A 27,781-nucleotide genomic window follows, 5' to 3' on the forward strand; every position below is an offset into this window, starting at 1 on the left:
TTTAAAGCATCTGGAGACAGAATCTGAGCCAAAACATTTTATTCCAAATGAGGCTCTTTGATTTCTTATGTGTTTTTGAAATGTGATGTTTATCTACCCTGGGAAACTCTGTTCTCTCTGTTCCCTGGAAAGTTAGAAAGAGTCTTGAATAATTGTATCATGGTTACTTTTTGAATCCCACTACTTGAGGGCTATTTCTGCTGAATAAATGTGTTGCCTACATATACAATTCTTTTAACTCTGCTTTTTAGAATCCTGTTTTCTGCTGTTGAGCCACGAATTACGAAGCCATACTCTGGCATGAAGAACACTACTCCGTGGTTATTCATTATTAAATAACTTCTATGACTGAAAAGTGGAAACATTGTTGAGGAGATAAATTACCAAAAAAAGAAGCTGAAAAGGCAAAAGAGAATATGTCATGCATATCAGACTTGCTCATTTATTCTGTTTTGCCACATTGCAATGCTTACAATTAAAGTACTTCTTCTCTGTCAGATTTTCACCTTTATAGGTGGATATTAATTTTACAAAATAAAAGAAAGTAAAATAACCTGGAAACAATCTTGTCAGGTTAGAGTTTTAAGAACAGATCACAAAAGCAGAATAAGTGTAAGTATTTTGGGGGGAAAGAGAGAAAGGGAGATAGAGAGATAGGGTAAATTATAAACAGTCCCTTTAAGGAAACAAAATCTCCACAGAGTAACATCAATACTGAAGTTCACCCAACTCCACATGAATTCTCGTATTTGAAATGCTACTTCCTTTCAATTAACTTCTTTATCTGTCCTACAATTCCATGCATGTCAGTGACCATCTAAAGGCACAAGTCACGTCTACAGAGTAAGGGAATGATAATGTTCTCAGCAAAAGTAATGTCACAACACATGTGAATTCCCAATGACCTTCAGTTCTCGTGACACTACGGGAAATAAAACAATGACTTTAAAGCTAATTGCAGTGTAGCACATAAAGAAAACATATTTCAACAGAACTTCCAGGACTATCGATCATTTTACATTTAACAGAGATCACATTAGATCTAGAGATGTTAGTTTAGATTTTATTGCCTTTTTGATTTCTTTTAATAGGTTTGGTCACTGGTTTAAAGGAGTGCTACACATTTATCTTTCTTTGTATGGACAGTATTAACAGTTGTATTAGAGGGACCTTTGTCCTTCATGGACAATAATACTTTTATCTCCCAAATCTAAATTTCTTTTCTGTAATAATTTTTTAAAGCCCGTGAGTGATATAAAAGACACAACACATGAAATCATAGCTACTAACTGGCATGTGCTTATTACATACCAGGCAACCTGTGGGAAGTTTTATGGATACTCCTTATGATCCTGGAATCCCACCAGGTGGACACTATGACCCCTAAGTGAACTACTGACAAAAACACTGAGGCTTACAGAGGAGAGGGTATGTATGCAATTTGGCAATTTGCAAAAAAAAAAAAAGCAAACAAAGGTAGAGCTGAGATTCAAGTGTATCTTGTTCTCAAGTCTTTCCTCTCTATTTCTTCTTACAGCTAAAAAGAAGACTGGCATAAGGTATGACTGTATTTGATTTATTAGTTTTGAATGTAAGCACTAAATCAGGCATTAGTTACCTTATTTTATAAGCATTTAGAAACAAGTCAGTGAAAATTCCCACTCTGTAGGCTTATAGAACCCTCAAATACTGCTGTCATCTACAGCAGAGCTGCACAACCTTTTTTTTTTCATTATCACTGTCCTCAGGGGCCTTCTTAGACACTTTAATCACCCCCCATGAAATCTTAATACTGGAGATATGCCATATATTTGTTTATGCATCATATGAATATCTATGCATTACATATAAGAAAAGTAAGTTGGTTACTTTGTTTTCCCCCTAGAATAAATGTTTACCCCTGGGAGGCAATGAGAATGCAGATCGAGAGGATGTACCTCCTTGTTTCTCCAAAACCTCCCAAGTCACTGTTGTTGCTTATAACTGTATGGGCTTAGGGCTTTTGATTTTTAGCTTGAAGTTTCTCCAGTGCATTAAAATGCAAATACATAGAAGATGTGAATGAACCTCTATAAACCATTTATATCTCGGTGTGAAGAGACGATCAGAAAGGCAGTCTGACAGGGGAAAGGAGAATGTGAGGCCCCCCTACACGGGAGTAGGAGAACAGGGAGGAACAGAGCCTCTGGTGTTGAAATATCCACGCTACAGTTGTGCTTGTCTGGTCCTGTTGAAGATTTTAACGTAAGTTAAATCCTTTAAAAAAATACGCTAGCTCCCATTCATGATGAACAAGAAAACTTAGTCATAAGCCACCTCAGTGGCCATCACCCTATTGATTATTATGTAAATATTAGGTTTCCTGCCTGCAATGAATTTGCTGTTTGGTTCCTTTCAGGTCTGTTTGCATATTCCCAACTGCTGTGTGGCCAAGAATAAGCAAGTTTATGTAATGTTCCAAAGAAACTGCTCAACACCAAGGCTCATTTTAACTGAGGTATGAATAGAAGACAGAGGTGAATTCACAAATACTTCTTTCACAGGCACGGCAAAATATAACTTCTTACTCCTCCAGGCCAAAGGAGTCTTAACCATTGATATAATCATAGCTCACAACTATAATTTAGAGTTAGCTCTGGTTGACTCTAAATTCACACAGGAAAATATTTCACTCATCTTATTGGAACACGAAAGTATAGAACTTCACAAAACCCAGTTTCAGAAATCTTAAAAAGTGTAGTGAATACAAAAAGAAATCAACAGTCAATAATTTAATGAGACAACAATAATTGTCTACCATTTACTGTTACCAAATTAAAGGCTTAAAGTACTTTACTTGACACTTTATAAACATTACCTAGTTAATCCTTTACAGAAATCTTTAATATTTGTATCCTCATTTACAAAGGAAACAAGTGCAGAAAGGCCAAGTGATTTCCCTGAAACCCCTCGGAAGCACAGGAGAAGGGTTCAAACTCCTGGCGTTTCAAGCTCGTGCCTTGCCACTTCATCCTCAGTGAAATAATGGAAAACTCCAGTTTGCAAACTTTTTCAATCAAATGGAGAGGTCATTAAATGCTGTAAAAATATTTTGAGATTTTTGCCTGTGAGAAGATATTAGACAGATAATTTCAACTGCAGGGACACTTATAAAATAAATACCTTCAAGTCTGAATTTTCGGGTTCTGGGGATTGTGAAACAAGCATGTGTCAGGAGCTTGGTAAATAATTAGCAACCTGTGGTAACTTCACACAAGTTAGTCACATTTTCCAGAGGCCACATCCATTCTCGTAAATCACCTACATCCCTTACTTCCCACCAATGGCATTGAACCTTATGACCTGAAGGGAGCTCCCATGTGAAAGGACAGCCCTTGTTTAAAACACCCAGTGTCTTGCATACCCATATATAGCATTTTCAACATCACAGGCTAATAACATCTATGAAAATATCACACCAGGATTAAAAAAAAAAAAATCTAGAAGTGGAATAGCAAAAATAGAGTAAAACTTTTAAGAAATTATTTTGTGAGGGATGGTTAGGAAGGGTGTTAAGAAGCCAGGACAAAAATCTGGTCTCCTAATTCCTAAACCATTACTACTAGGTCTTCTTCACTTGTAGTACACTGTTACCAAGTAGAATAGTAATTGAAATTATAGCAAAAATTGACCCTCCAACAAATCATCAATCTGTCTCCTCTGTGCAGATTGACCTGCTATTTGAGTTATTCAAATGCACTGATAACAAAATAAACATATAAACTACTAACATAGTTATGTTTACTTTATCCCAAATGGATTATCAAACATCCCTAAATAGTGATATTCTCAATAACCCAAAAATAAAGACTGAAATTGTTCTCACATAGGAGGTAATGTGTACAAATGGTCAAAGAATAATCATTGCAATAAAAAATGTTTTCACCTAATTTCCTGGAGATTTCAGATATCTGCTTAACCAATAGTAACTGGAAAATTCCTCAACTCATTGTGCACTTAGTAATTTATACTATTAGGAAAATGTTTTTCAAATAAATAATCTAAGACATAAAATTCATCCATTGTTTTATAATATGAACGTGACAGTAAAAGAAGCATTTTAAAATGTTTATGTAGCTTCCAATGAAATTCTTATTTAATTATGTTCCTTTATAAAATGAGAAAGCTTCCTATATCATCTTCTTTGAAAGGTTTTGTGAGATTTCGTTTAAGACCAATGCATGCAAATGTGATATTTAAAATATTTTATATTGTGTAATTACAAATATTACTAAAAATATGCAGCATGTTAATATTTTACCTTTTCAATGTTCTACTACCTGAAGCTAATTTTAAAGCTGACAATCTAGGTATTTCCATTTATTTTAAATATTAATAAAATAATCATATAAACCAGTCCTTTTTAGAAAACATATCTGAGCATTTTAACAACATAAAGAAGTCCAATATACTTTTACACAAGAATCATGTTAATATTTAGAACATGAAGACTCTCTAACAATTTCCGATTAAACCCCAAAATGTTATGCTGATTTTAATGGAAAGAAAAAAATACAGGTAAAGTGCCAATCACAACTGCTTAACTTATACATACATTTCTAAGATTGTTCTAAACTGCCAAATATCGTCACCTAAAAATCTTATGGAACAAAAATAATGAGAAATCTGTACAACTCTGGAAAATTGTAACTAAAGCCAAGTATACCTACACATACATTTTCTATCACTTTAGAAAAAATATCTACTTTTTGTAAATTATATTACTTACCTAGAAGCATGTTTCTTAGCAATAGTCAATTCAGCCAGCCTATAATTTCTGTACAACAAATAAATCAAATGCTGAGAAGTACGTTAACCTGCCACCAGTTTTATAACAGATTGAGTGTGAGTCTTTACAAACTCTTCCTTGTATACTAAGCCTGCCGGAGTACTGGCCCAACTCCACTATGTACCTCGTTTGAAACTAACAAACAATACTGGGACTGTCAGTGGATGTTGCCTCCTCTGCTGAGGGAGCCAAAAAAAATTATGGAAAAGTAAGTTACTTCACTGCAGTTTGAGATGTATTCTGAATTGATCATGCTGTTTCTTTAAGATTCCAAGTAATATGTTTTCCTCAATTCACAAAGAAAAAAAAATTTAAACTTATGCAAAATATAAAAAGAACATATTTTTAAAAATGTAACTATCCTCAGGGCGGTGCCTGTGGCTCAAAGGGGTAGGGTGCCGGCCCCATATGCCAGAGGTGGTGGGTTCAAACCCAGCCTGGGCAAAAAACTGCAAAAAGACAACAACAACAACAACAAAACAGTTAACTATCCTCTTTTTTCCTCAATGTTCTTTCTCTAAGTATTTAAAAATATTTTCCACTCTAAACTAAAAGGATATTCTGCTACAAAAGAGACTCTGTATATTATGCATGTTTTTAAGGAAGATTGAATATTAAAATTATATCACTCATCAAGGATCAGAAAATGCAAATATATTTATTATTTGGTGTTATGAGCTTGAACCGCCAATGAGATTTCACTTTCACAATGGATTGTCTGTTTGATTCTGATACTGAGATGATTACTTCTGAAATAGGTTTCTCCTGAGAGAAGAACAAGCCTTACAGTTTTAAATCAATAAGGATATTGCAGTGAACATTTAACAAAGGAATATCTCATCTCTTTTTATTTTTCTACTGGATATGTAATAACAAACAAACAAACAAAAAGGAAATATATCTAGGCCCAAAGGAAGAACACACAGCATTGTAGCCAACACTAAAGCCAATGAGCTGAATGTGATTTATGAGCCTGTGCTTTCTGATATATAAAATAACATTTTATTTTATATGAATGAAACATGACCAAATAGTATATATTCTAGCAATTGCTTTAAAATTATCCTTCAACAGATAAGACCCTTTAAACATTATAATAAGAGAGGATAGCAGTTAAACTCTACCTTCCCAGAGTCCAAACAGTGACGTTTTACAGGTATTTGTTTATATTTCTATATGCCTTAATATGGGGGTTCAAATTTTACATGACTAGCTACTTTTATTTTGGTGAAAACACAACCTTACAGGGACCTTACCTAACAATGCAAACACTGTAACCTAATCATTTATACTCTCATATTAATCTGAAATTTTAATAAAAGCTTAAGAAGTTAAAAATAGGAAAAATGAGGGACAGAGAATTCGAGAAAAGGACAAAAGGGAAATGAATCCAGATGATAAAGGGAAAATGGGGAAAAATTAGGAAGATAGGATAATTTGCAGCATAGAGAATAAAGGAAGAAATATGGCTCAGGATGATAATGACAAAATAGACCAAGATCTGTTTTCGCCATTTTAAAATGCAGGCCTCTTGCATATCAAATATATGTGTATAAAATATATAGGTCAAATACATACATATTTGAACGTAGCATCCTAAAGGAAAATGTAAATTCATACACTGGATGATTTAAGTACCAAGTAGAGATATGTGTGTGTGTGTGTGTGTATGTGTTCACATTAACAAGCACTTTTCTAAAAATGTTGACGGAAGTCTCCTCCTGCCTGTGACTTTCCATTCACTTTAACCCAGTGATGCTCACACTTGAGCATGCATGAGAATCCCTGGAGGGCTTGTTCAAAGAAGTTGCTGGACCCTAACCTCAGAGTTTCTGATTGAGTCTGTCTGCCATGGGGCCTGAGAATTTGGATTTATAAATTCTCAGGTGTGATTGTTAATTTATGTCAACTGGAGTAAAAGATATGGAGATACAACATTATGTCTGGGTGTGTCTGGGCGTGGGAGTGTTTCCAGAAAAGATGGGCCTTTCAGTCTGTGGAATGAATGAGAAAGATCCATCCTCAACGTAGGCAGGCACCAGCCACCCAGCCTGGGGTCAGGTAGAATACAAAGGCTGAGGAAACATGTATTATTAGCATGTGTGTGCACTCTCTCTCTGTCCTCAAGCGGGGACACCCTTCTTCTCATGCCCTTGGAGATCAGAATTCCAGGCTCTCTGGTCTTCGGACTGTAGGGATTGCACCAGCAGTGCCTTGGGTTCTCAGGCCTTCAGCTTTGAACCGAGTCACACCATCGGCTTCCCAGGTTCCAAGGCCTTTGGACTTGGACTGAGCCATGCCACCACATTCCAGGGCTCCAGCTGCAGACAACCTGGTGTAGGACTTCTCAGCCTCCAGAACTGCATGAGTCAATTTCCTTAATAAATCCCGTAAAGATAATCTATCTATATCTATCTGTACTTACACCTATATCTATCTTTATACCTCTATCTATAATCCTGTCTATATCACATTAGTTCTGTCTCTCTGAAGAACCCTGACTAATATACCAGGTGAAACTTAGGTTATTTGTCCTGGGATTACACTTCGAGGACTACTGCTCTCTAGCTCATTTGGTTGCCCTAAGATCTAGAATGAGGACAGTTGCCATTGTAAGTTGTTTTGTTACCGCATTACATAGAATCTAAAACTTTTTTTTTTTTAGAGATAGTCTCACTTTATGGCCCTCGGGAGAGTGCCATGGCATCACACAGCTCACAGCAACCTCCAACTCCTGGGCTTAAGTGATTCTCTTGCCTCAGCCTTACTGACTGAGCCACAGGCGCCGCCCAGAATCTAAAACTTCTAAAAACATACTTTCAAAGCTCTGAATCAGGGTGCACCCACCCTTAATTGCATCTCACAGTAACTATCCACAAGGCATCTACAAATGACTACAGTGGTCCATGTCAATGTGTGCATGAACTTGATCACAGCAGTTCATCTTACCTCTTAGTTAACCATATGTTTAAGTCATATCATGAACTGAGTTCAACTTGCATTTGAAATGCTTATTAAAACTTAACTCTTTAAAAAGAAAAAAACCACACTGTTACCTGACACGAAAGCCACATTTTAATGCCTTTGACATTAAAAGTCACGCTGGTGGAACTGCAAACTAGTACAACCTTTCTGGAAGGAAGTATGGAGAAACCTCAAAGCACTCAACCTAGACCTCCCACTTGATCCAACAATCTCATTACTGGGCATCTACCCAGAAGGAAAAAAATCCTTTTATCAGAAGGACACTTGTACTAGACTGTTTATTGCAGCTCAATTTACAATCGCCAAAATGTGGAAACAGCCTAAATGCCCACCAACCCAGGAATGGATTAACAAGCTGTGGTATATGTACACCATGGAATACTATTCAGCCATTAAAAAAAATGGAGACTTTACATCCTTCGTATTAACCTGGATGGACGTGGAAGACATTATTCTTAGTAAAGCATCACAAGAATGGAGAAGCATGAATCCTATGTACTCAATTTTGATATGAGGACAATTAATGACAATTAAGGTTATGGGGGGGGAGGAAAAGCAGAAAGAGGGAAGGAGGGAGGGGGTGGGGCCTTGGTGTGTGCCACACCTTCTGGGGGCAAGACATGATTGCAAGAGGGACTTTACCTAACAAATGCAATCAGTGTAACCTGGCTTATTGTACCCTCAATGAATCCCCAACGATAAAAAAAAAAAAAAGAATAAAAGTCATTACATACAAAGATGACAAATAAACAAGCCTGGGGTATATTCCTGTTATTAGTAAAGAAATATTCATCATTGGGGGAATTATAGCAATTTCAGATTGTCTTGCAAAGTGGCAATCAGTTGTGTTAAAGGATAAAAGAAAAGTAACCATAAGCAGAAGGACGGTGGTACATGCAGAAGTTTTACCTATCACAGGCCAATGTAACTAACTGATGACAGAAGAAATTGCCAGTTCCTCTGAACAGATATTTCAAAGTGATGAGCTGCTGTATGAAAAATTCATAGATCAGATCCAGAGGAACATTTTTTAAGGCTCATGTCATGGTTTATTGAGAGTGGTTTTTTTAGGAAGGGTGCTTCTTGCCCTCAGAACTGTGAAACACTAAATTTTAGTTGTTTACACCATCCAGTCTGTGGTACTTTGTTACCACAGCCTTAGCAAACTCATGCACCAGCTTTACCGTGTGCTTGCTATTAAGTATGTGCTAATTTCATAAAAGGAATTGGAGAACTGACCACCACTCACTCCCTCTTTCCCTAAAAAGTTTGACTAATAGTATGATTATCTATGTGTGGAAGATTAGATAGAATTTAGATGTTCTCTATTTGTACTTTTTCTCATTTTTCCTTCATCAGGTTGGCCCTGGATGACTATTTAAGTAGTTCCCCCAACCCTCACAAAGGACCAGCTGCTTTTTAAAATATTTGATTCATTTTTTTCTGGTATGTGTCTATTCCATTAATAATTGCTTTTATCTTTATTAATGTCTGCTTCTTAACTTATTTTGATTAATTTTCATCCAATTTTTCTAGTTTTTAAGCACATACATGGTTCATTTGTTTTCATTTTTTTTAATACTAAAAATCATTTAGGAGCACAGTTTTTGATTAGAAGTTTCTCTTCCATTAACTTTTAGAAAATCTATCATTTTAGTTTTGATTTTTCTCTCTTTTTTTGATGGTAAAAAGACCTGAGAGAGAGAAACAAGATATCTTCTAATTTTGGCTTTAGTATTAATGAGCTGTTTTGCCTAAGATTGATCGCTCACTCACCTTCTACAGCCTGTGATGTTGGCTGTGTGAGGATCAAACCAAGTAAATATGATGGCATTTGAAACCATAAATTGCTACACTTAGGTAAGTTGTAGTTTGAATTTTTGACCATTTAGCTATGGGTAAAAAAAAGTCAGAGTAACCTGGGGATACAAGAATTGCTTAACTTTGGAGTTTTCACTTTTCATTTCTTTTTTATTCATTATCAAACGTTCCTCAAGTTATCTACATGCTTATGGCTTTATGAAAAAATGGTAACCATATCCCTACTAGTACAGCTTATTTTTTACTTTTTTCAGAGACAAGAGTCTCACTTTGTCGCTCTCTGTAGAGTGTTGTGGCATCACAGCTCACGGCAATCCCCAACTCTTGGGCTTAGGTGATTCTCTTGCCTCAGACTCCAGCGTAGCTGGGACTATAGGTGCCTGCCACAGTGCCCAGCTAGTGAAATTCCCATATCACTAGTACAGTTTTAGTGAATGACTGATGACTTTCAATAAGATGAGGAATTACAGTAGAGCCTCTATAGTTGAGCATCTTCCTACATTGACCATCTCCGTAAGTTGACCTAATTTTCATAGGTCAGACACGTGCTGTAGGTATGTATCAGTACGGTAGGCCTAGTTCCTTATGTTGACCACCTCCTTATGTGGCCCAGTTTGTTACAGTTCCTTGGGTGGTCAACTTACAGAGGTTCTATTGAATTTGAAAATCTTCTATTTTAAAATAATGTGACATTAGCATTTAAAAGCAGTTGCAGATGGAATTAGCATTGACTGAGAGCCAGTCATGCCTCAGGAGCTCTGCTGGGGCTTTATTTTCAATTTTCATGACAGCCATCATACAGAGGAAGACACTGAGACTAAGACAGCATAAGCACATAGTCCAAAGTCACAAACCTTCAAATCCAGTGCTCCTTACAAGTTCCCTCATAAAACCAGAGCATTGAGGCAGCAGGGTTGAACTAAAGTTCTCTTGTAGTGATTTTCCAGAGAAAGTAAAATTTCATATTTGGGGGAATTGAATATATAAATAGTTTTAAGTAAATGAAACTTCTTTTTTTTTTTTTTAAGCAAGCAGTCCTTTTGTTTCTCTTTTTTGTTGTTGTTGTTGTTGTTTTGGTTCAGGAGAGATTTTTGATTTTTCCTTTTCTTGTGCCCTTCAGTGTAGCATGAAACTATCTCAGAGTGTATCATTTTAGGTTGAACTACACCATTATTTCAGATTTTTTTTATCATGCCAAATATCAAGTTCTAGTATATCTTATCCATTAATTCAAGAGTCCTCATACTTAGTGTCTCTTGTATATATAAAATTATTGAGTAGTACTCATTTTCAATACTTAGTATGTAGGTTTTACTTAAGACCACCTAAAAGCATTAACCACTATTATTTCTGGTGAGATTAGGCTTAACTGAGAAAAAATTATAGCCTAATCATAGCTCTGCAGTTTTCCAAAAGTACAGCTCTCTGTAGATGAAAGATAACTGTTATTAACGAGGCTGCTACTTATTTGAATAGAATTAACATTTAAGGAATTATATAAGTTCTGAGAATCCAGACTGGGCTAGGAAAAGAAACAGAATAAAAAAGAAAATTAAAATTGTTATATGAATGACGATGTTCATCACATTATGGATAATCCCAAGCACATGGAAGCATTCTAAATAACGAACAGCAGAATGTGTTTAGTGATATAAGAATGTACTATCTAACAGGTGGGGACACTATGGAAAGGTCATAGTACCTCTAATTGAGTATACAATCAAGGTCAAACATGTAAAAAATATATATGTATATATATATATATATATGTTGCATAGTGATGCAAAGGTTTGTATATGTGGATAACTATAAAAAGCATGTTTGGAGGAAAGTACTCCAAAATATGTTAAAATTGAAGTATTATGAAAATTTTGCCTTATTTTTTACTCTTTTCTATGTTTTAACTTTTTTGCACTAAACTGAAAGACAAAACTCATTTTAAAAATTATAGTAGGAGAGGTATTGCTATTTAAAAAGAAAACAGTTTATAAAAACATTCATGTCAAACTAGCTAATTAAATGTTCTATCTCACTTAAAAACCTTATGGTATGTAAATATTGAGACCTAAGCAAGTTTCTCTTGGGCCCCAGTGATGCTCTGATTCAACTGGAGCAAGGATGTAGGGCTGGGCAAGCATGTGGTCTAAAGACCCAGTGGAGGCTTACACTGATCAAGGCCATGATGCTAATGTGTAGTACATGGTGTAAAATAAACAAGACAAAAAGGAATGAGGATAATGGTAATACGATATTTATAGCAAGCCTCAGTTATCAGTTCCCACAACTCCTCAGTGACTTAATCCCCTCCCCTATAGTATCTTCATCTTTGCATCCACACAGATGAGCACTGGGAGCCTAGGGAGAGGGGACAGTGGAGGTCCAGCCGAGGGATTGGCTTAATGCAGGAATTTTTCCCAACATGTTAAATCTTTTTAAACCACTATGCTAGTAGCACTGCCATTTCTTTCTTTTTACAAGTCAGTAACTTGTATGCTGGGAAAATGTGGCTCTCCAAAACCTTTAAAACATGGCCCTCATTAAACTATTTATTTTCTGTCATGTCATAAACATGCTGTATAATGAACATGGTTTGGACTCATCAGGTCTCTGCCCAACTGGACACATCAAAAGAATTATGACATCAGTAATGCCACCAGACAGAGCACCGGTTCCCATCCTACACTGGATAGCAGATGTTCAAATAATGCAATGTAGGTTTTCTTAAGATAGATAGATGCTCATATGTGTCAAGTTTTCCAACAGGGATCAATTAGAAGTACTATCATTTCTTTTCTTTTTTTAAAAAAATCTCTACCTGCTTAGCGTGTGCCCACTCTACCTTGCTTATTTTTATGCAAAGCCTGCTGGTCCTCATAGGCAGAGTTTGCCTAGGGCAGCAAAATACTCTGTGACTATTTATCCCATGTGAGTGATCCCCAGCTGGGAGGACTGTGCTTTTACTAGTTTGCCTGTGACATATATTCAGAGAGAAATTCAGGAAAGGAAACCATAAAACTTTGGACAAGTTGGACAATTTTATAGTGAGAAGATATTCTGCAAACAAAAGTGTTAAGATGAATCTAACTTTGGGAGATGAAGCCCAAAGGGATTTTAAGATTTGCTATTACCATAAAATCTAAGAAGGAAAACTCATTAAGGGAATTATCATGGGCTTTTCTTTTAATAACTGATTACAATAGGTATTTGAATATGAGACTGAATATCATGTAAAATATTATATAAGAGCTGAGTTCACTGAAGTCAAAACTGCTATAATATAGTCTGAGAGGAAAATGGCTACAGCTTTCCCTCATCTGATTTTGTACTATTCAATTAACCATAAAAATATTTTTGTCAGTTACACTGTTTTCCAAGATAATTCACATACACAAATTTTAAACCATCTTATGAAGAAAAAGGTAAAGGATTGCTTTTTCTGGGAGAAATCACTTAATTTGCTTTCAAATGGAGAATGTAGTTTTTAAGAAAAGGTTTAACAAATAGATATTTTGAAAACATGTCATATAATCATAGAATCACAATACATAAAATGACTCCAAACCGCTCTCATTTTATTAATGGAGGAACTGAGGCCCAGTGAAAAATCATAAGAATGTTTATTCATTCCTATATCTTTATTGAGTTTCTGCCCCAAGAACTGTTATGAGTGTTAAGGCTGCAAGAGTCCCTGATCTCATGGAACTTATGTTAAACTAATGTTTTCTGATGCTGATCACAGAGATCTTTTGTTGCTCACATATTTCTCTCAACAAAAGGGCTAATCTATACAAGTTATGATCAGGCTCCAATGTCAAACATATCTACATTAGGAAGCAAACTCCCATCTGATGAAGGAAACAACAAACTTGATGTTTGTGTCTTTCATGAACAACTTGCATAATAAAGTCTGTATTATGTTTTTTTTATACTAATCAATGTATTTGGGTATAATGGCATAATAGAAAAGATTTAAACTTTTCATCTCTGTGACTCCTTTACCACCATGGAATGAGTCTGAGATTCAGAGATATTGATTTGGTATTTTTTCCCCAGCTTAATCTAGGTACCTCTATGAATGCTCAGCAGTCATCATATCATGATTCAAGCAAATAAAATTTAGAGAAACATCTATCTAGTATCAAGTGAACCTGAAACAGTCTGCAACTACAGCAATAAATCAGGAAGACTTGTAACTTGCACATTAGTTCACTAGTATTCTACAGAAATCATGTACTACACACATGCTATAACTTTTAGCTAGAAAAGCCTTAGTCCCACCACCCCCCCAGCCCATTTGTAATTAAGGCAGAATACAAAGCTTATATCCAGTGCTTGACCACCCCTCGCATCTTTTACCTAATGTGACCTCTTCTTGTACCACCTGACTTCTAGCCCATTCCAGCCATAGCTGATCGAATCAGGTGGAAATAAATGATTTAGGAGTGCTTTAAAACAATGTGCCAATCAGTCCCTCAAGAATTGTGATGCTGTGAACCCAGTCAAGTAAATGGCAGAGAGTGCCAAGCTTTAGCAAGGTTAACTAGGGGCCAAGTTTAAGTCATAATTTATAGGGAAGAAGGAAAGGTCACCAGAAAGAGAAAAGAGCATAATATGAGAGGGCAAGTGACCATGAAAGGTCGAGACTGACTCTGAGAGAAAAGATGGTTCCCTGTGGTTTTCCAGGTCATTGACACTAGTATGTACATGAGTCCCAGCCAGCTGCAATGACCAACACGGAATTTCCTGAGATTCACTTACAACAAACCTTTTCCTTCTTAAGTTAGCATGAGGCTATTTCTTGAATCAAACAAATTTTAGTGAAGAGAAATGGCCTTTGATCTATCTAGACCTAGTTTTCACCACAAGACCAAAAGTCAATCACAAGTGATAGTCCTCAATTTCTTTTAAGTTTCTAAAGTATCACCCTACCCATAAGTCAGATTGAGACACTAGCTACTATGCCATTAATAGTAACAAATGATGGTATTTAAAGAGCTAATTTCTACAGTCTTCTAAATATAAAATTGTATGAAGATCACCGAAGACCATAGTACTAAATTAATATTTTCTAGTTCTCAATTTCAAAACAGTTGCTGGTGATGCCCATGTAGTTACCCTAAATCTTCCCTTCACCACAGTCAATAGTAGTCTGTGCTTTTGATTTGCTATGTCCTGATAGTCTCCTTTTTAAAAACTTTCCAAGTATTACAGAGCTACAAATAATTTTTTCAAATATCATTGGTACATGGATTGCTTTAATAATGCCAGAGTTGTGGTTATAAGTGTGCCTGTCACCCAGGTCCTGTTCATTGTACCCGTTAGGTAGGTTTGCACTTATTCCATCCTCCCCATTTCCCCCCTGCTTGATTTCCATTTTAACTGAGTTTTACTTCCCTTTATGCAATGTGCTCACAGGTCATCAGACTGTCCAACATCAGCAGTGGACGTGGAGGAGGAACTCCTGCAAGCCATAAGTGAAAACTTCATGTGACTCACAAAGGAAAGCCCTCAGGCTCAATGCGGATGCGCAACTGAGACCTTACAAGCCAGAGGGATAAAGGCCCCATCATCCGTCTTCTCAACAGACTGCCAATCTAGAATTTTCTATTCTGCAAAACTAAGTTTCATCAATGAAGGAGAAATAAAGGCTTTTTTAGACAGGGGAACACTGAAAGAACTTGTCACAACCAGACCTGCCCAGCAAGTGCTCAGATGTGCCTTATACACAGATCACCACAATGATCACTGACAAGTGCAAAGCCACTCAAACCTAGAGTTAATAGCTAATATTCTCCTTTCCTGAAGTACTGCTCAGCCTCTTCTTCCAGTGAATTTTGCTCATAAAATAGTATACCCATAAGGACTTCTCCTTTATTTCCATCTAATCAGTCATCGATCCTCTTCAAGTTGAATGGAGAAAATGCTCTTTCTCCTTTGTTTTTGTTTTGCTTATAAAGATTTGGACAAAGTGTTTTGCTCCACTTGTTCATCTTACCTCATCCTTCCTTTTTCTTTCTTTGTGTACTGGTTTTGTTCCTGCAAAAGCAGGACCTACAAAATGAATTGCTTCTACATCATACACCAGGGGAAAAAATAAAAGTTTAATGTAAAGAAAGGCGTCTTTTTTCTGCCAATACAAAGTGTTAATTCTACAGATTAATTAAAATGATAGAATAGATATTGTTCAGCAGTGGCTTTGAGCCATCTGAAGAAATTCACCCTGTCCAGGATTTTCCAACTAAAAGGAAAATAAAGAATTTTCTGCAGTTAAAGGAAGAAATATTGATACAATTAAAAAGGTAGAAAACTGGCTTGGTGCCTGTAGCACAGTGGTTATGGTGCCAGCCACACACATCGAGGGTGGTGGGTTTGAACCCAGCCTGGGCCAGCTAAGCAACAATGACAACTGCAATAGAAAAATAGCCAAGCGTTGTGGCAGGCGCCTGTAGTCCCAGCTACTTGGGAGGCTGAGGCAAGAGAATCACTTAAGCCCAAGAGTTTGAGGTTGCTGTGAGCTGCGATGCCATAGCACTCTACAAAGGGTGACATAGTGAGACTCTGTCTCAAAAAAAAGAAAAAAAAAAGGTAGAAAACTGAAGGAAAGATATGAAGTAGAGTGAAAAGAACATCAAGATGCATTTGAATATGTAAATGACTGTATGTCACAAGGTATGGAGACAACGTAGAGCTAAAATAGAGCTTGCTTAGTAAGAATACGATCAGCAATGATTACTTGAGTGCCAGGTTCTGCTCTACGTGTTCCACCTTTATTAACTAATATGTTATTATTATTCTAATTTCACACAAAAGGAAACTAAAAGCACAGAGATTGTAAGTAACTTACACAGCTAGGAAGTTGAGAAATGGGAATTTGAAAACAAAAGTTCTGGCCCCACAGCTGGAACCTTAATATAGACTGTTTGCTCTAAGTATCTTGAACATGTTCTTAAATTGACGACACATTAGAACCATCTCAGGAGCACTTCAAAACATACCAACACCTGGGCTCCACCCAGCAACTCTGATTTCATGGATTTAAGTGGGGCCTGGTGTCAGTATATTTCAAAAGTCCCCAGATGATTCTAAAGTGCAAATAAGACCCCTAAGCCCTGGTCACATGGCTATTTAGTGGCCTAGCCGCAAGCAGAATCCAAGTATCTTGACTTTTTCCTATTACGGTGGCTGTCAACATCAACAAATTGAGGATGAAAATGAAGAAACAAATTTTTATTCTAGAGGGATGAATTTGAGTTTCTCAAACCAGAAAGCTTTAGCCACTGCAGGTCAGGAAATACAAGTATGAAGCTTCTTTGGTGGTTATGAAAGTTAAGATGGATTATCTTCTGAAAAAATTGTGTTAAAACTGACGAGAACTTCTAAACTACTTTTAAATATTGCAGCACTAATATAGTTTAGACACTAGAGGTCTCGGCTATATGACGTAAACTCTATATAAAATATAGAGCCCTCTTGAAGGCTAAACATTCTAAAGAAGGGATGATGGTGCTGGTGTGGTGGTAAATGCTGACCCACCAGCTCTCAGTTCTCATTAGTAATGTTTACCAAATCATGGGGTAAATACTTTCACCACTGCCAATTCCAAACCATAACTGAATGTGGAGTTGGGAAGAAACGTGAGCACCAAACCTTTTCATGGTGCTTCCACTACATGAACACAATAGTCATGGAAAACCTCAAGAGCATGGATACTGGAAAAATATAGGAAAATGATTAGAAAGGAATGCATTTTGAATATTTGTTACTTTTATTTTAAATGTAACTCATTTAAGTTTATATAATTAAACAATGGCTATATTTAATAACAGGTAAAATTCCTGAAAATGTAATCATTGGTCCAAGACACCACACCATTATTCAATATTCAATTCATTATTCAATCCACATTCATTATTCAGACATTTTTTTCTTGGAGAAGGGAAATATTTAAGTAAATAAATTGAACAAGAATGGGTAAACTTTTGTGGAACATACAATCTAAAGAAGAGATAACTTTCTTCATTAATTTAGCTTTCTCAAAAATGAGAATTATTGATTAGGTTCTCCAGAGCAAATTCAGTCTTCACTGTGAACAATGGAGGATGAAGGCTAAGAGAGGGATCTGGGATTAGAATGCCTGGACTTGATTCTGGCTTATCCACCTGTACCGATACCGATACTTTGGGAAAGTTATTTAACACATCGCTGACAGGTCACACGTTACCTGGTAATCTGGATAGTCTCTGTGTAAAACTACTGGTCAATAATGAGATAACATAGCAGCTGTTCCTGATTGCTTTCTCCCAGTCTCAATTACCAGTTGTCTCGAATTCAGCCTTATTTTAAATGGAGTTTAGAAGTGCCTATCAGGGCGGCGCCTATGGCTCAGTGAGCAGGGCGCCAGCCCCATATGCCTGAGGGTGGTGGATTCAAACCCAGCCCCGGCCAAGCTGCAACAAAAAAATAGCCGGGCGTTGTGGCGGGCGCCTGTAGTCCCAGCTACTCGGGAGGCTGAGGCAGGAGAATCGCCTAAGCCCAGGAGTTGGAGGTTGCTGTGAGCTGTGTAAGGCCATGGCACTCTACCGAGGGCAATAAAGTGAAACTCTGTCTCTACAAAAAAAAAAAAAAAAAAAAGAAGTGCCTATCAGTATTGTATTAACAGACTTTTCTCAGAAAATAGATAATCCATCTTAACTTCAAAAACCTCCAAAGAAACTTCATCCTTGCATTTTATGACCCCCAGTGGCTAAGGCTTTCTAGTTTAAGAAACCATTCATCTCTCCAGAATAAAAATTTGTTTCTTCATTTTCATCCTCAATGTGTTGATGTTGAGAGCCACTATAATATAGAGGGAAAAAGTCAAGAAACTTGGATTCCACTTATGGCTAGGCCACTAAATAGCCATGTGAACTGGGCTTAGGGGTCTTATTTGTACTTTAGAATCATCTGGGGACTTTAAAAATATACTGACAACAGGCCCCACTTAAACCCATTAAATCAGAGTTGCTGGGATAGAGCCCAGGTGTTGGTAGGTTTTGAAGTCCTCCTGAGATGGTTCTAATGTGCAAGCCATTTAAGAAATAGAGTTCAAGACACGGACTGTACTGTAGCTTTCACAAGTTTGTGTTGGGTGAGAGCTGTGATATCGTCTGTGTCCAGAAATATCGTCTGCCTACAACACTGGGGGTACAGCCTTTACACCAAGGTGTCCAGAAAGTCATAGTTCCTGATCTCATAGACTTTCTAACATGGTGAAGGAGACAGATCATTACTAGTCACTAAATAATTGCATTGCAATTGAGCAACTATGATGTATTTTTCTTGGCTGTAATCAACAAATACATTGGTTTTAAGATGCTTTTAAAGAATATTTAATTTGTCAAAAGTCAAAGGGCGATGGGTGATTTAGTCTTGTTGGAATTTCTTCTTATAAATATAACCCAAATTTTACATGGGAAATCCTCACCTGATACTAATTTCTATTGAATCCTTTAAAAGTCATTATCAATTTTCCAATATTTTAGAATTTCTTGGATTCTTTCATTAATTATTCCAAATGAAAAACTGCTTACTTATTAATTTCAACAAATTTACCATTTTTAAAAACTATTTACAAACTTTGAAGCAAGGCATAGTGTATGGAGTGTTTCAATAGATTTTGGATATTCTGCTTTTCATTGTGTTATCACAACTGCATTTTAAGAAATTTTAAAGTTGATTCTAACTTTAACTGCTTGCTAGATGGAGGCAGAGGTCAGCACATAGGGGCTGAATAAATGTCAGGGCTCACAGGTAGGGAGAGAGTCTGATAACTTCCAATTCCAGGTACCCCAACTACTGACTCCATATAGTTCTCAGCTCCCTACAGCTCTCCCCAACTCAACCCATGCAAAACTAATTTCTTTTTACTCTATGCAGTAAAAAGTAAATCAAGATTTTGTTTAGTCAGCATATAGTTAGTTGATCCTTTAACAATGGAGGAGTTGAGGACACCAATCCCCCATGCACTTGAAAATCCATGTATTACTTTTGACTCCCCCAGCACTTAATAGCTTGCCATTGACTGGAAACCTTACCGATAACATGAACAGTTAACACATATTTTGTGGGTTATGTGTATTATGTACTGTATTCTTACAATAGAAAATGTTAAGCAAGTCATAAGAAAGAGAAAATGTATTTATTATTCATTAAGTGGAAGTACAAACTGTCTTTATCCCTGTCATCTTCATATTGAGTAGGCTGAGCAGAAGAGGGAAGAGGGAGTGGGCTTGCTGTCTCATACATGTGAGGAAAATGCACATGTTGTGCAGTTTAATCCACATTGTTTAAGGGTCAACTGTATTGGTGACTTCCTTCAATAATTTGGTCCTTTGATAAAGTGGTTTTTAGGTATTTGGTTTTAACCCAATTGACCTAGAGTTACCGCGTAACGCGTCAATCTGATTTGTTGCTGCAAAATCCAATAAGAATACCCTCGCAGCTTGGTGCTGGAGCCAGAACTAAAGGGTGAATGTGAGTTAAGCAGGTGAGCAGAGAGGGAAGGAGCAAGGCAAGAGCAGGACAGAGAAGAACAGGTGTCACTGGCAAGAGAAAGTGGGTAGAGGTGAAGCCAATGAGTTTTGGGGTCCAACTAGGATGAAAACTGTAGTGTCCTTTGAAAAATTTTATCTTTATACTGTCACTGGAAAGTACTTGAAAGTGTTTTTAAAGGGAGTAGTGTGATGAGATTTGAGTTTTGAAAAAATCCTTCTGGCTATAATAAGGAGAATGAACTGGAGAGTAGCGGAGGTATAGGCAGGACAGCCCCCCGGAAGCTATTGCAATCTTTTGCTGGGAGAGGATGACTGGATCAGGGCAAGAGTGAAGAGATGGAGAAGTGGACGGTGGTTCTCACCTGGGGGTGGTTTCATCCCTCAGGGACCATCAGGCAATGTCTGAAGACATTTTTTGATGTCACAATCAGTGTGGTGAAAAGTGTCTGGCATCTAATAGGTAGAGGCCAAGATTGCTGCTAAACATTCCACAAAGCATACAGAACAGCCTCAACAATGAAGCACATGACACCCCAGATGCCATCATGCTGAGGTTGAAAACCATAGAACAAAGAAATACTTAGTGAGTAACATGGGCTTAATGCTGGAAATCAACTTGAAGTATGTGCACATAAGGCCAGATTTACTAATATTAAAATAAAATGCAATCAACACAAGGAAAACACTACGAGTGTCAGTAATGCTTTAGGAACCATGACAAAATTTAAGCGACCAGTTGCAAATCAAAGCAGTCATGAAATACATATGTATAGTCATGAAAATGCTCAGAAGGGATGGGAGCTGCACACTGCATTCCCAGCTTGACAGAAATACACAGCAACTAAATCTAGCATTGTCTGCAAAAGAGACATGCACTCGCTCCAGCCAGTCAGCAGGATCTAAATTTAGTTTATACTCTTAGTGCATTAAAATAGCATCAGGAAGCTCAGGAAGTCTAAAACCATCACACTCCAAGTTTCTGTCTATACTGTTAATAGCTACTTGCCAACATCTCTGTTGCCTGTGTGATTATAGCCTATTAAAAAAGGTCCACGGCAAAGTCTTCCTAAGAAACAAGACGTGGAATTAAAGGAATGATTCTAGACAATGTAATTGGCAACACAAATGTCACAATGTTGGTATTCATAAAGAATATATCTTAACTTCTAAAAAGAATCAAGTTTGTGAGAAGCTTTATGAGGCTTTTTTATTGTTTACTATAAAAGTTAAAATGCTTTCTCTCAGAGTTCTAGTGTTCAGTGGTAAATTAGAAAAGCAAATAAACATTTTTATTTGAAAAGAGCATCTCCCAATTGCCTGTAATACGACTTGGATAGAAGTTGAAATGGGAAAGGGCAGAACCAAGCCCACGACTGAAAATGGGAAAAGACTAAGATTGCGCCTTGATATCTTCATCTGTCTGTTTAATTTCTCTTCTATTCAAATGAACGAAACCCAGACTAACCTGAAGAGATTTGTTTTTCCCCCGTTTCATTTCACAGGGTCTTTTTTTTTTTTTTTAACCCAGTTTGAGATTTAAAAAAGAATTGCTCTATTTTCTAAACTTTTTGTTCAAGATGTATTTCCTTCAAGTGTTCTCAGTACTTCCAAGTGTTGCATTCTGCAATCCTCTAGACACATAACAGAAGAATGAACTTAGAGTTCAGATCCTTCAAGCAAGGATGATGATTTATTTTTCTATTCAGGGGCTGAAAATTAAAAAAAAAAAATAGTAACTTCATAAGGTCAAATCAAACAATGTTAATTTTTTTAACAAAAATGTTTGTGATTCCCTCCACTCACAACCAGGTTATTTTTCTGTGTAAGATTTATGAGATACAGAAAAATGTCTGCTTCAGTTACTCTGTCCCTCACACTTGCCCTACACTCCTGATGCCTACATGCCCGTGCCTATAACTTTGCCAGAGTGCTTACAGTCTCTCAATATATTTTCAGCCTTTCTTTATAAATAGCTCACTAATCTTTGGCTACATACATGGCTACCTGGGATAAAGTCTACATTTCCCAGGCTATCTTGCAGCCAGGTGTGGCCAGTGACAAAGCTCAGGCCATACAAGATTTCCAGGTGCTTGTTTCCTTAAGGGAAACGTTGTGCCTGTGTTTCTTTCTTCTTGTTGCCTGGCATGTAGATATGATAACAGGTGCCTGAGAATCCAAATAGAGCACTGAGGTGAGAGCTGTGTGCTTGCAGATGTCACAGCAAAAGAAAAAAAAGTTATTAATTAAGAAATGTCTGATTTCCTTAAATACTAAGTTTGACAGTCGATATCACAGACATATCATTTTGACACTTGTTTGTTTGCTTTTTATTGTGAAGGCACAGCCTCATTCTTTCAAACACATGTTTTGGCTTGTGATTAGCTTCCTAAAATTTCTTTGCAGCAATTTTTGGAAACCATGGATAAGTCAAAATTGGTGTTATTTTTTAAAGTGAGTTCCGTCATGAGACCAGTGCAGTACAGCCAGCCACAAATATCAATGAAGTGTTTGGGAGGAACGTGGGTAATGAACACAGGGCACATGGATGGTTTAAGAAGTCTGGTCTGGTGATTTAAATTGTGAACATGAGCCACGTGGGTGACCTGAGACCAAGGTGGATAATAATGAGCTGAACGCTGTACTGCGAAGCAAATGCATTTCAACCTATGTGTAAATTAGCAGCAAGATTTGATGTTATTCTTCCAACAACACTGGACCATTTGAAACAAATTGGCAAGTTGGATAGAGGGGTTCAGCATGAATTAAATAAGTGTCAGAGGAGAAATCGTCTGGAAGCTTGCCTTTCTCTGCTGTCATGACGTGAAGGCAAACCATGTGTACACCATATTGTTGTGTGTGATGACAATGGATTCTTTGTGACAATTGCAAGCATTCAGCACAATGCTTGGATAAAGTGCCAAAACACAGTCCAAAACTGAATATTTATCAAAAAAAGCTAATGGTTTCTGTTTGGTGATCCAGTTCTGGTATTCTCCACTACAGCTTCATGAAACTTCATCAATCAATTACAGTGGGTATCTGCTGCTACCAGTTGAACAAAAAGATGATGATGCTTGTGATTAAGCAGCCAACTCTGGTCAATAGAGACAAGCCAACCTCTTGCATGACATGCTTGATCACATGTAGCACAAGCATGCTGCTCAAACTACAGAAGCTGGACCTGGAAGCTTTCTTGTCATCCACTGTTTTCATCAGAACTTTCATGAACTGACTAGCACTTCTTCTAGGCTTTAGACCACTTTTTGCAAGGAAATACTCATTGGGGTGAAAGCTGTGTGCTCTCAGATGTCAGAGAAGAAAAAAAGCCTTTCATAATTTCATTGCCACTCCCTCTCCAGGCTTCCCCACCACTGGCACAAACAATGTGGCAAAACTGTGTGCATACTCTGATTAATTATACTGCTTCTTATTTAAGATATAATAAACTAAACTTCTGATTCAAAATCAGACATTTCATATTTAATGACCTAATAGAAACCTAATTATATTGGGCATGGATGACTGACAAATTAGGTTTGGAGAAATAAGTAAGGAGAAATACATTTCTGTTTTGCTTAAGCAATTGTTACTTCAGGTTTTCTGTCACTACAGATAACCTTAATTTAAACTAATACAGTGCCTTCTCAAACCCACTTTCCTATCTAGCTGTATCCTCTAAAATACTCTCTGTGATTCTAATTTTTAGGTGATACTAATGAAGCTAAGGTTACATGTTCTTTGAAAAATCTTCCAACTTCCCATCTTTAACAGAAATTTATCTCTACATTGAACTAGGAATTCCCTCACGATTTTTGAGCTTTAACAATATCAGGTATAAAAATATATTAATTTCATTTTACCCTTTGTCTCCACAACTAGATAATAAATTCCTTCAGGTGAGAAATGGTGTTTTATACCTCTTCCTCTTATACTCTCAATGCTTTTCAAGTGTTAGATGCTCATATTTCAGTCAGGTGTTTAATGTATCTATAGACTGACCTACACTCAGGCACCGCATAATGACATTTTAATCATTGATGGATTGTATATACAATGGTGGTCCCATAGATCATATTTAATAACAAATTTTTACTGTACTTTTTCCATGTTTTACGCATTCAGGTATGTCTAGATACCCAAACTGCCTTCAGGATTCAGGACAGGTTACAACCCAGGAGCAATATGCTAAGGGAGGAACCCTCTGTTGTGTAGCAGGCCACACCATGTAGGTTCACGTAAGTACACTTTGTGATGTTTGCAGGACAAAACTACCAAACAACTAATTTGTAAGCAATGTATGAATACAACTTTGTTTCAAGCAAGTAGAAGGTATTTCTTATCTGGCAAATTCAGCATGACGGTGCTCCTTAATATCTGTCAGCACTTGTGAGACCTTAATCAACCTTGGCTCACAGATGTATCCTTAGACCTGCTTTCTTGATTTTTTTTGGACTTACACAACAGTTTCAAATGGCAATTATGTTGTACTTCTATTAAAATTCCAACATTCTTTAATTTCATTTATTTCCAACAGTTATAATTATTACTATTATGTTAGCAATGAACAACAGCAGACATTGTTGTTATCCTATAGACACACCGGAGTTATTGTATCAGGTTGAGTCACCTCCCAGCCACAAAGATTTCCACCCAGTTATGCCTTTCAAAGGGCTATTTAGAGTTTTTTAATTGATTTTGAACTCCCGAGTCTTGACAGTCTTAAACAAATTTATTTTTTTATTATTTATTTATTTTATTTTTTATTGTTAAATCATAGCTGTGTACATTTGTGCAATCAAGGGGTAAAATATGCTGGTTTCATAACAATCTGAAATATTCTCATCAAACTGTTCAACGTAGCCTTCATGGCATTTTCTTAGTTATTGTACGTAGACATTTGTATTCTGCCTTTAGTAAGTTTCGCCTGTACCCATTCTAAGATGCACCCTAGGTGTGGCCCCACCCTTTACCCTCCCTCCACCCTGACTTTCCCCCTTCCTTCCCTTCCCTTGGCCCTTTCCCCATATTCTTGTGCTATAGTTCAGTTATAGCCTTCATATGAAAGCTGTAAATTAGCTTCATAGTAGGTCTGAGTACATTGGATACTTTTTCTTCCATTCTTGAGATACTTTGCTAAGAAGAATATGTTCCAGCTCCATCCATGTAAGCATGAAAGAGATAAAGTCTCCATCTTTCTTTAAGACTGCATAATGTTCCACGGTATACATGTACCACAATTTGCTAGTCCATTCGTGGGTCGATGGGCACTTGGGCTTCTTCCATGACTTAGCAATTATGAATTGGGCTGCAATAAACATTCTGGTACAGATGTGATTTTTGGTCTTCTGGGTATATACCTAGTAAAGGAATTATAGGATCGAATGGCAGGTCTATTTTTAGATTCTCCAAACATCCTTCCAGAAGGAACGTATTAGTGTTCATTCCCAAAAGGGCAGTGTAGAAGTGTGCCCTTTTCTCCACATCCACGCCAACATCTCTGGTTTTGGGATTTTGTTATGTGGGCTACTCTTACTGGGGTAAGGTGATATCTCAAAGTAGTTTTGATTTGCATTTCTCTGATGATTAAAGATGATGAGCTTTTTTCCATGTGTCTGTAGATCGTGCGTCTGTCTTCTTTAGAGACGTTTCTCTTCAAGTCCTTTGCCCACCCTGAGATGGAATCACTTGTTCTTTTCTTGCTAATACGTTTGAGTTCTGTGTGGATTCTGGTTATTAAACCTTTATTGGAGGTATAACCTGCAAATATTTTCTCCCATTCTGAGGGCTTTCTGCTTGCTTTACTTACTATGTTCTTGGCTGTGCAGAAACTTTTTAGTTTGATCAGGTCCCAGTAATGTATTTTTGATACTGCTTCAATGGCCTGAGGAATCTTCCTCATAAAATATTCACCCAGGCCGATTCCTTCAAGAGTTTTCCCTGCACTTTCTTCAAGTATTTTTATAGTTTCATGTCTTAAGTTTAAATCTTTTATCCGGTGAGAGTCTATCTTAGTTAATGGTGAAAGGTGTGGGTCCAGTTTCAGTCTTTTACAGATCGCCAGCCAGTTCATCCAGAACCATTTGTTAAATAGGGAATTTTTTCCCCACTGAATGTATTTAATTGGCATGTCAAAGATCAAATAACGGTAAGTACCTGGATTCATCTCTTGGTTCTCTATTCTGTTCCAGGCATCTACTTCTCTGTTTTTTGTGCCAGTATCATGCTGTTTTGATCATTATTGATTTATAGTAGTCTCAGGTCTGGTAGCGTGATTCCTCCTGCTTTGTTTTTATTTCTGAATAATGTTTTGGCTATTCGAGGTTTTTTCTGATTCCATATAAAATGAAGTATTGTTTTTTCAAGACCTTTAAAGTATGACAACGGAGCTTTGATAGGAATTGCATTAAAATTATATATTGCTTTGGATAATATAGACATTTTAACGATGTTGATTCTTCCCAGCCATGAGCATGGTATGTTTTTCCATTTGTTAAATCTTCAGCTATTTCTTTTCTTAAAGTTTCATATTTCTCTTACGTCCTTTGTTAGATAAACTCCCAAATATTTTATCTTCTTTGGCACTTAAACAAATTTAATGTGCATATTTCTTTCTTTCTTTCTTTTTTTTAAAGACAGAGTTTGACATTGGTCACCATTGGTTGAGTGCCATGGCCTGATAGCTCACAGAAACCTCAAACTCTTGGGCTCAAGTTATCATCTTGCCTCAGACCTCCTGAGTTGAGACTACAGGTGCCCACCACAATACCTGGCTATTTTTAGAGATGGAGTTTCACTCTTGTTCAGGCTGGTCTGGAACTCTTGAGTTCAGGCAAACTACCTGCCTCAGCCTCCCAGAGTGCTAGTATTACAGGCATGAGCCACCATACCCAGTAACCTTACTTATTTAAGCTTCTGACTACCCTATCATGCTAAACTTGATTACTGATTTCTTTCTATTTTTTCTTAATTTTGTTTGAAGTTCATGACTTTAAAGTGACTAGTTTTGACTACAACCATCCCTGGATGCTAAGAAATGGCCAAACCTTATTTCTCATTTACTTTCTTTTCAAAACTAATCTTTTTACTTTGGAATAATTTGAGATTTACCCCATTTACTTTTGATAATAAAATTGTGGTTATTTCAGGAATGCAAAATTGGTTAAGTATTCTAAAATCAATCTAATTCTTACCATCTCAACAGTAAAAAAGAAAAATCATACGACCATCTCAATAAATGTACAAAAAAAGCATTTTAAACATGAAACATCCATTCTTGACAAAAAATCTTAGTAAACTATAAATAAAACAGAACTTCCTTAATTTGAAAAAAGTGTTTCTCAATAGATAAATTATAGTGTATTTGCAATATTGAATACTATTCAATAGTAAATATGACTCAATTATAGTTATATACAATCTTTCTAAAGAAGGCTGATAAAAATAAATATTTTATGGTTCCAGTCATATAAAATTCAAAAACAGGCAACACTACACTATAATGTTATAAGTCAGGATGGTGGTTATGTTTGAGAAAGAGGCTGGTGGTTATTGGTTTACAATAGAGTGCAACAGGCCTTCTTCAAGCATTTTTCCTGCACTGTCTTCTAGTATTTAT

General features: G+C 36.7%; 1 protein-coding gene and 1 long non-coding RNA gene across 6 annotated transcripts in view; one reads left to right on the top strand and one right to left on the bottom strand.

The window, feature by feature from the left end:
* The window catches only part of ZNF385B (zinc finger protein 385B), a 459,310-nt gene that overhangs the window by 209,486 nt on the left and 222,043 nt on the right, over positions 1–27,781 (bottom strand). For 3 of the 5 annotated variants that reach the window (XM_053596751.1, XM_053596746.1, XM_053596742.1), the window contains exon 1: positions 4,769–4,890. The exons of the other annotated variants lie outside the window; for them this stretch is intronic. Coding sequence is in view for 2 of the 3 variants with exons in the window: in XM_053596746.1 (XP_053452721.1) it covers positions 4,769–4,778 (10 nt within the window). In the remaining variant the exon portion in view is untranslated. Of the gene's footprint in view, positions 1–4,768; positions 4,891–27,781 lie in introns of those variants that run through there. 5 annotated transcript variants of the gene reach the window in all.
* LOC128589894 (uncharacterized) lies at positions 1,972–15,485 on the top strand. The gene is made up of 3 exons (XR_008381151.1): positions 1,972–2,244; positions 2,399–2,497; positions 15,050–15,485. It is a non-coding gene; the product is annotated as an uncharacterized LOC128589894 (long non-coding RNA).

The sequence above is a fragment of the Nycticebus coucang genome, chromosome 7 (genome assembly GCF_027406575.1).
Source record: "Nycticebus coucang isolate mNycCou1 chromosome 7, mNycCou1.pri, whole genome shotgun sequence".
In the NCBI taxonomy this organism is placed as follows: Eukaryota; Metazoa; Chordata; class Mammalia; order Primates; family Lorisidae; genus Nycticebus; species Nycticebus coucang.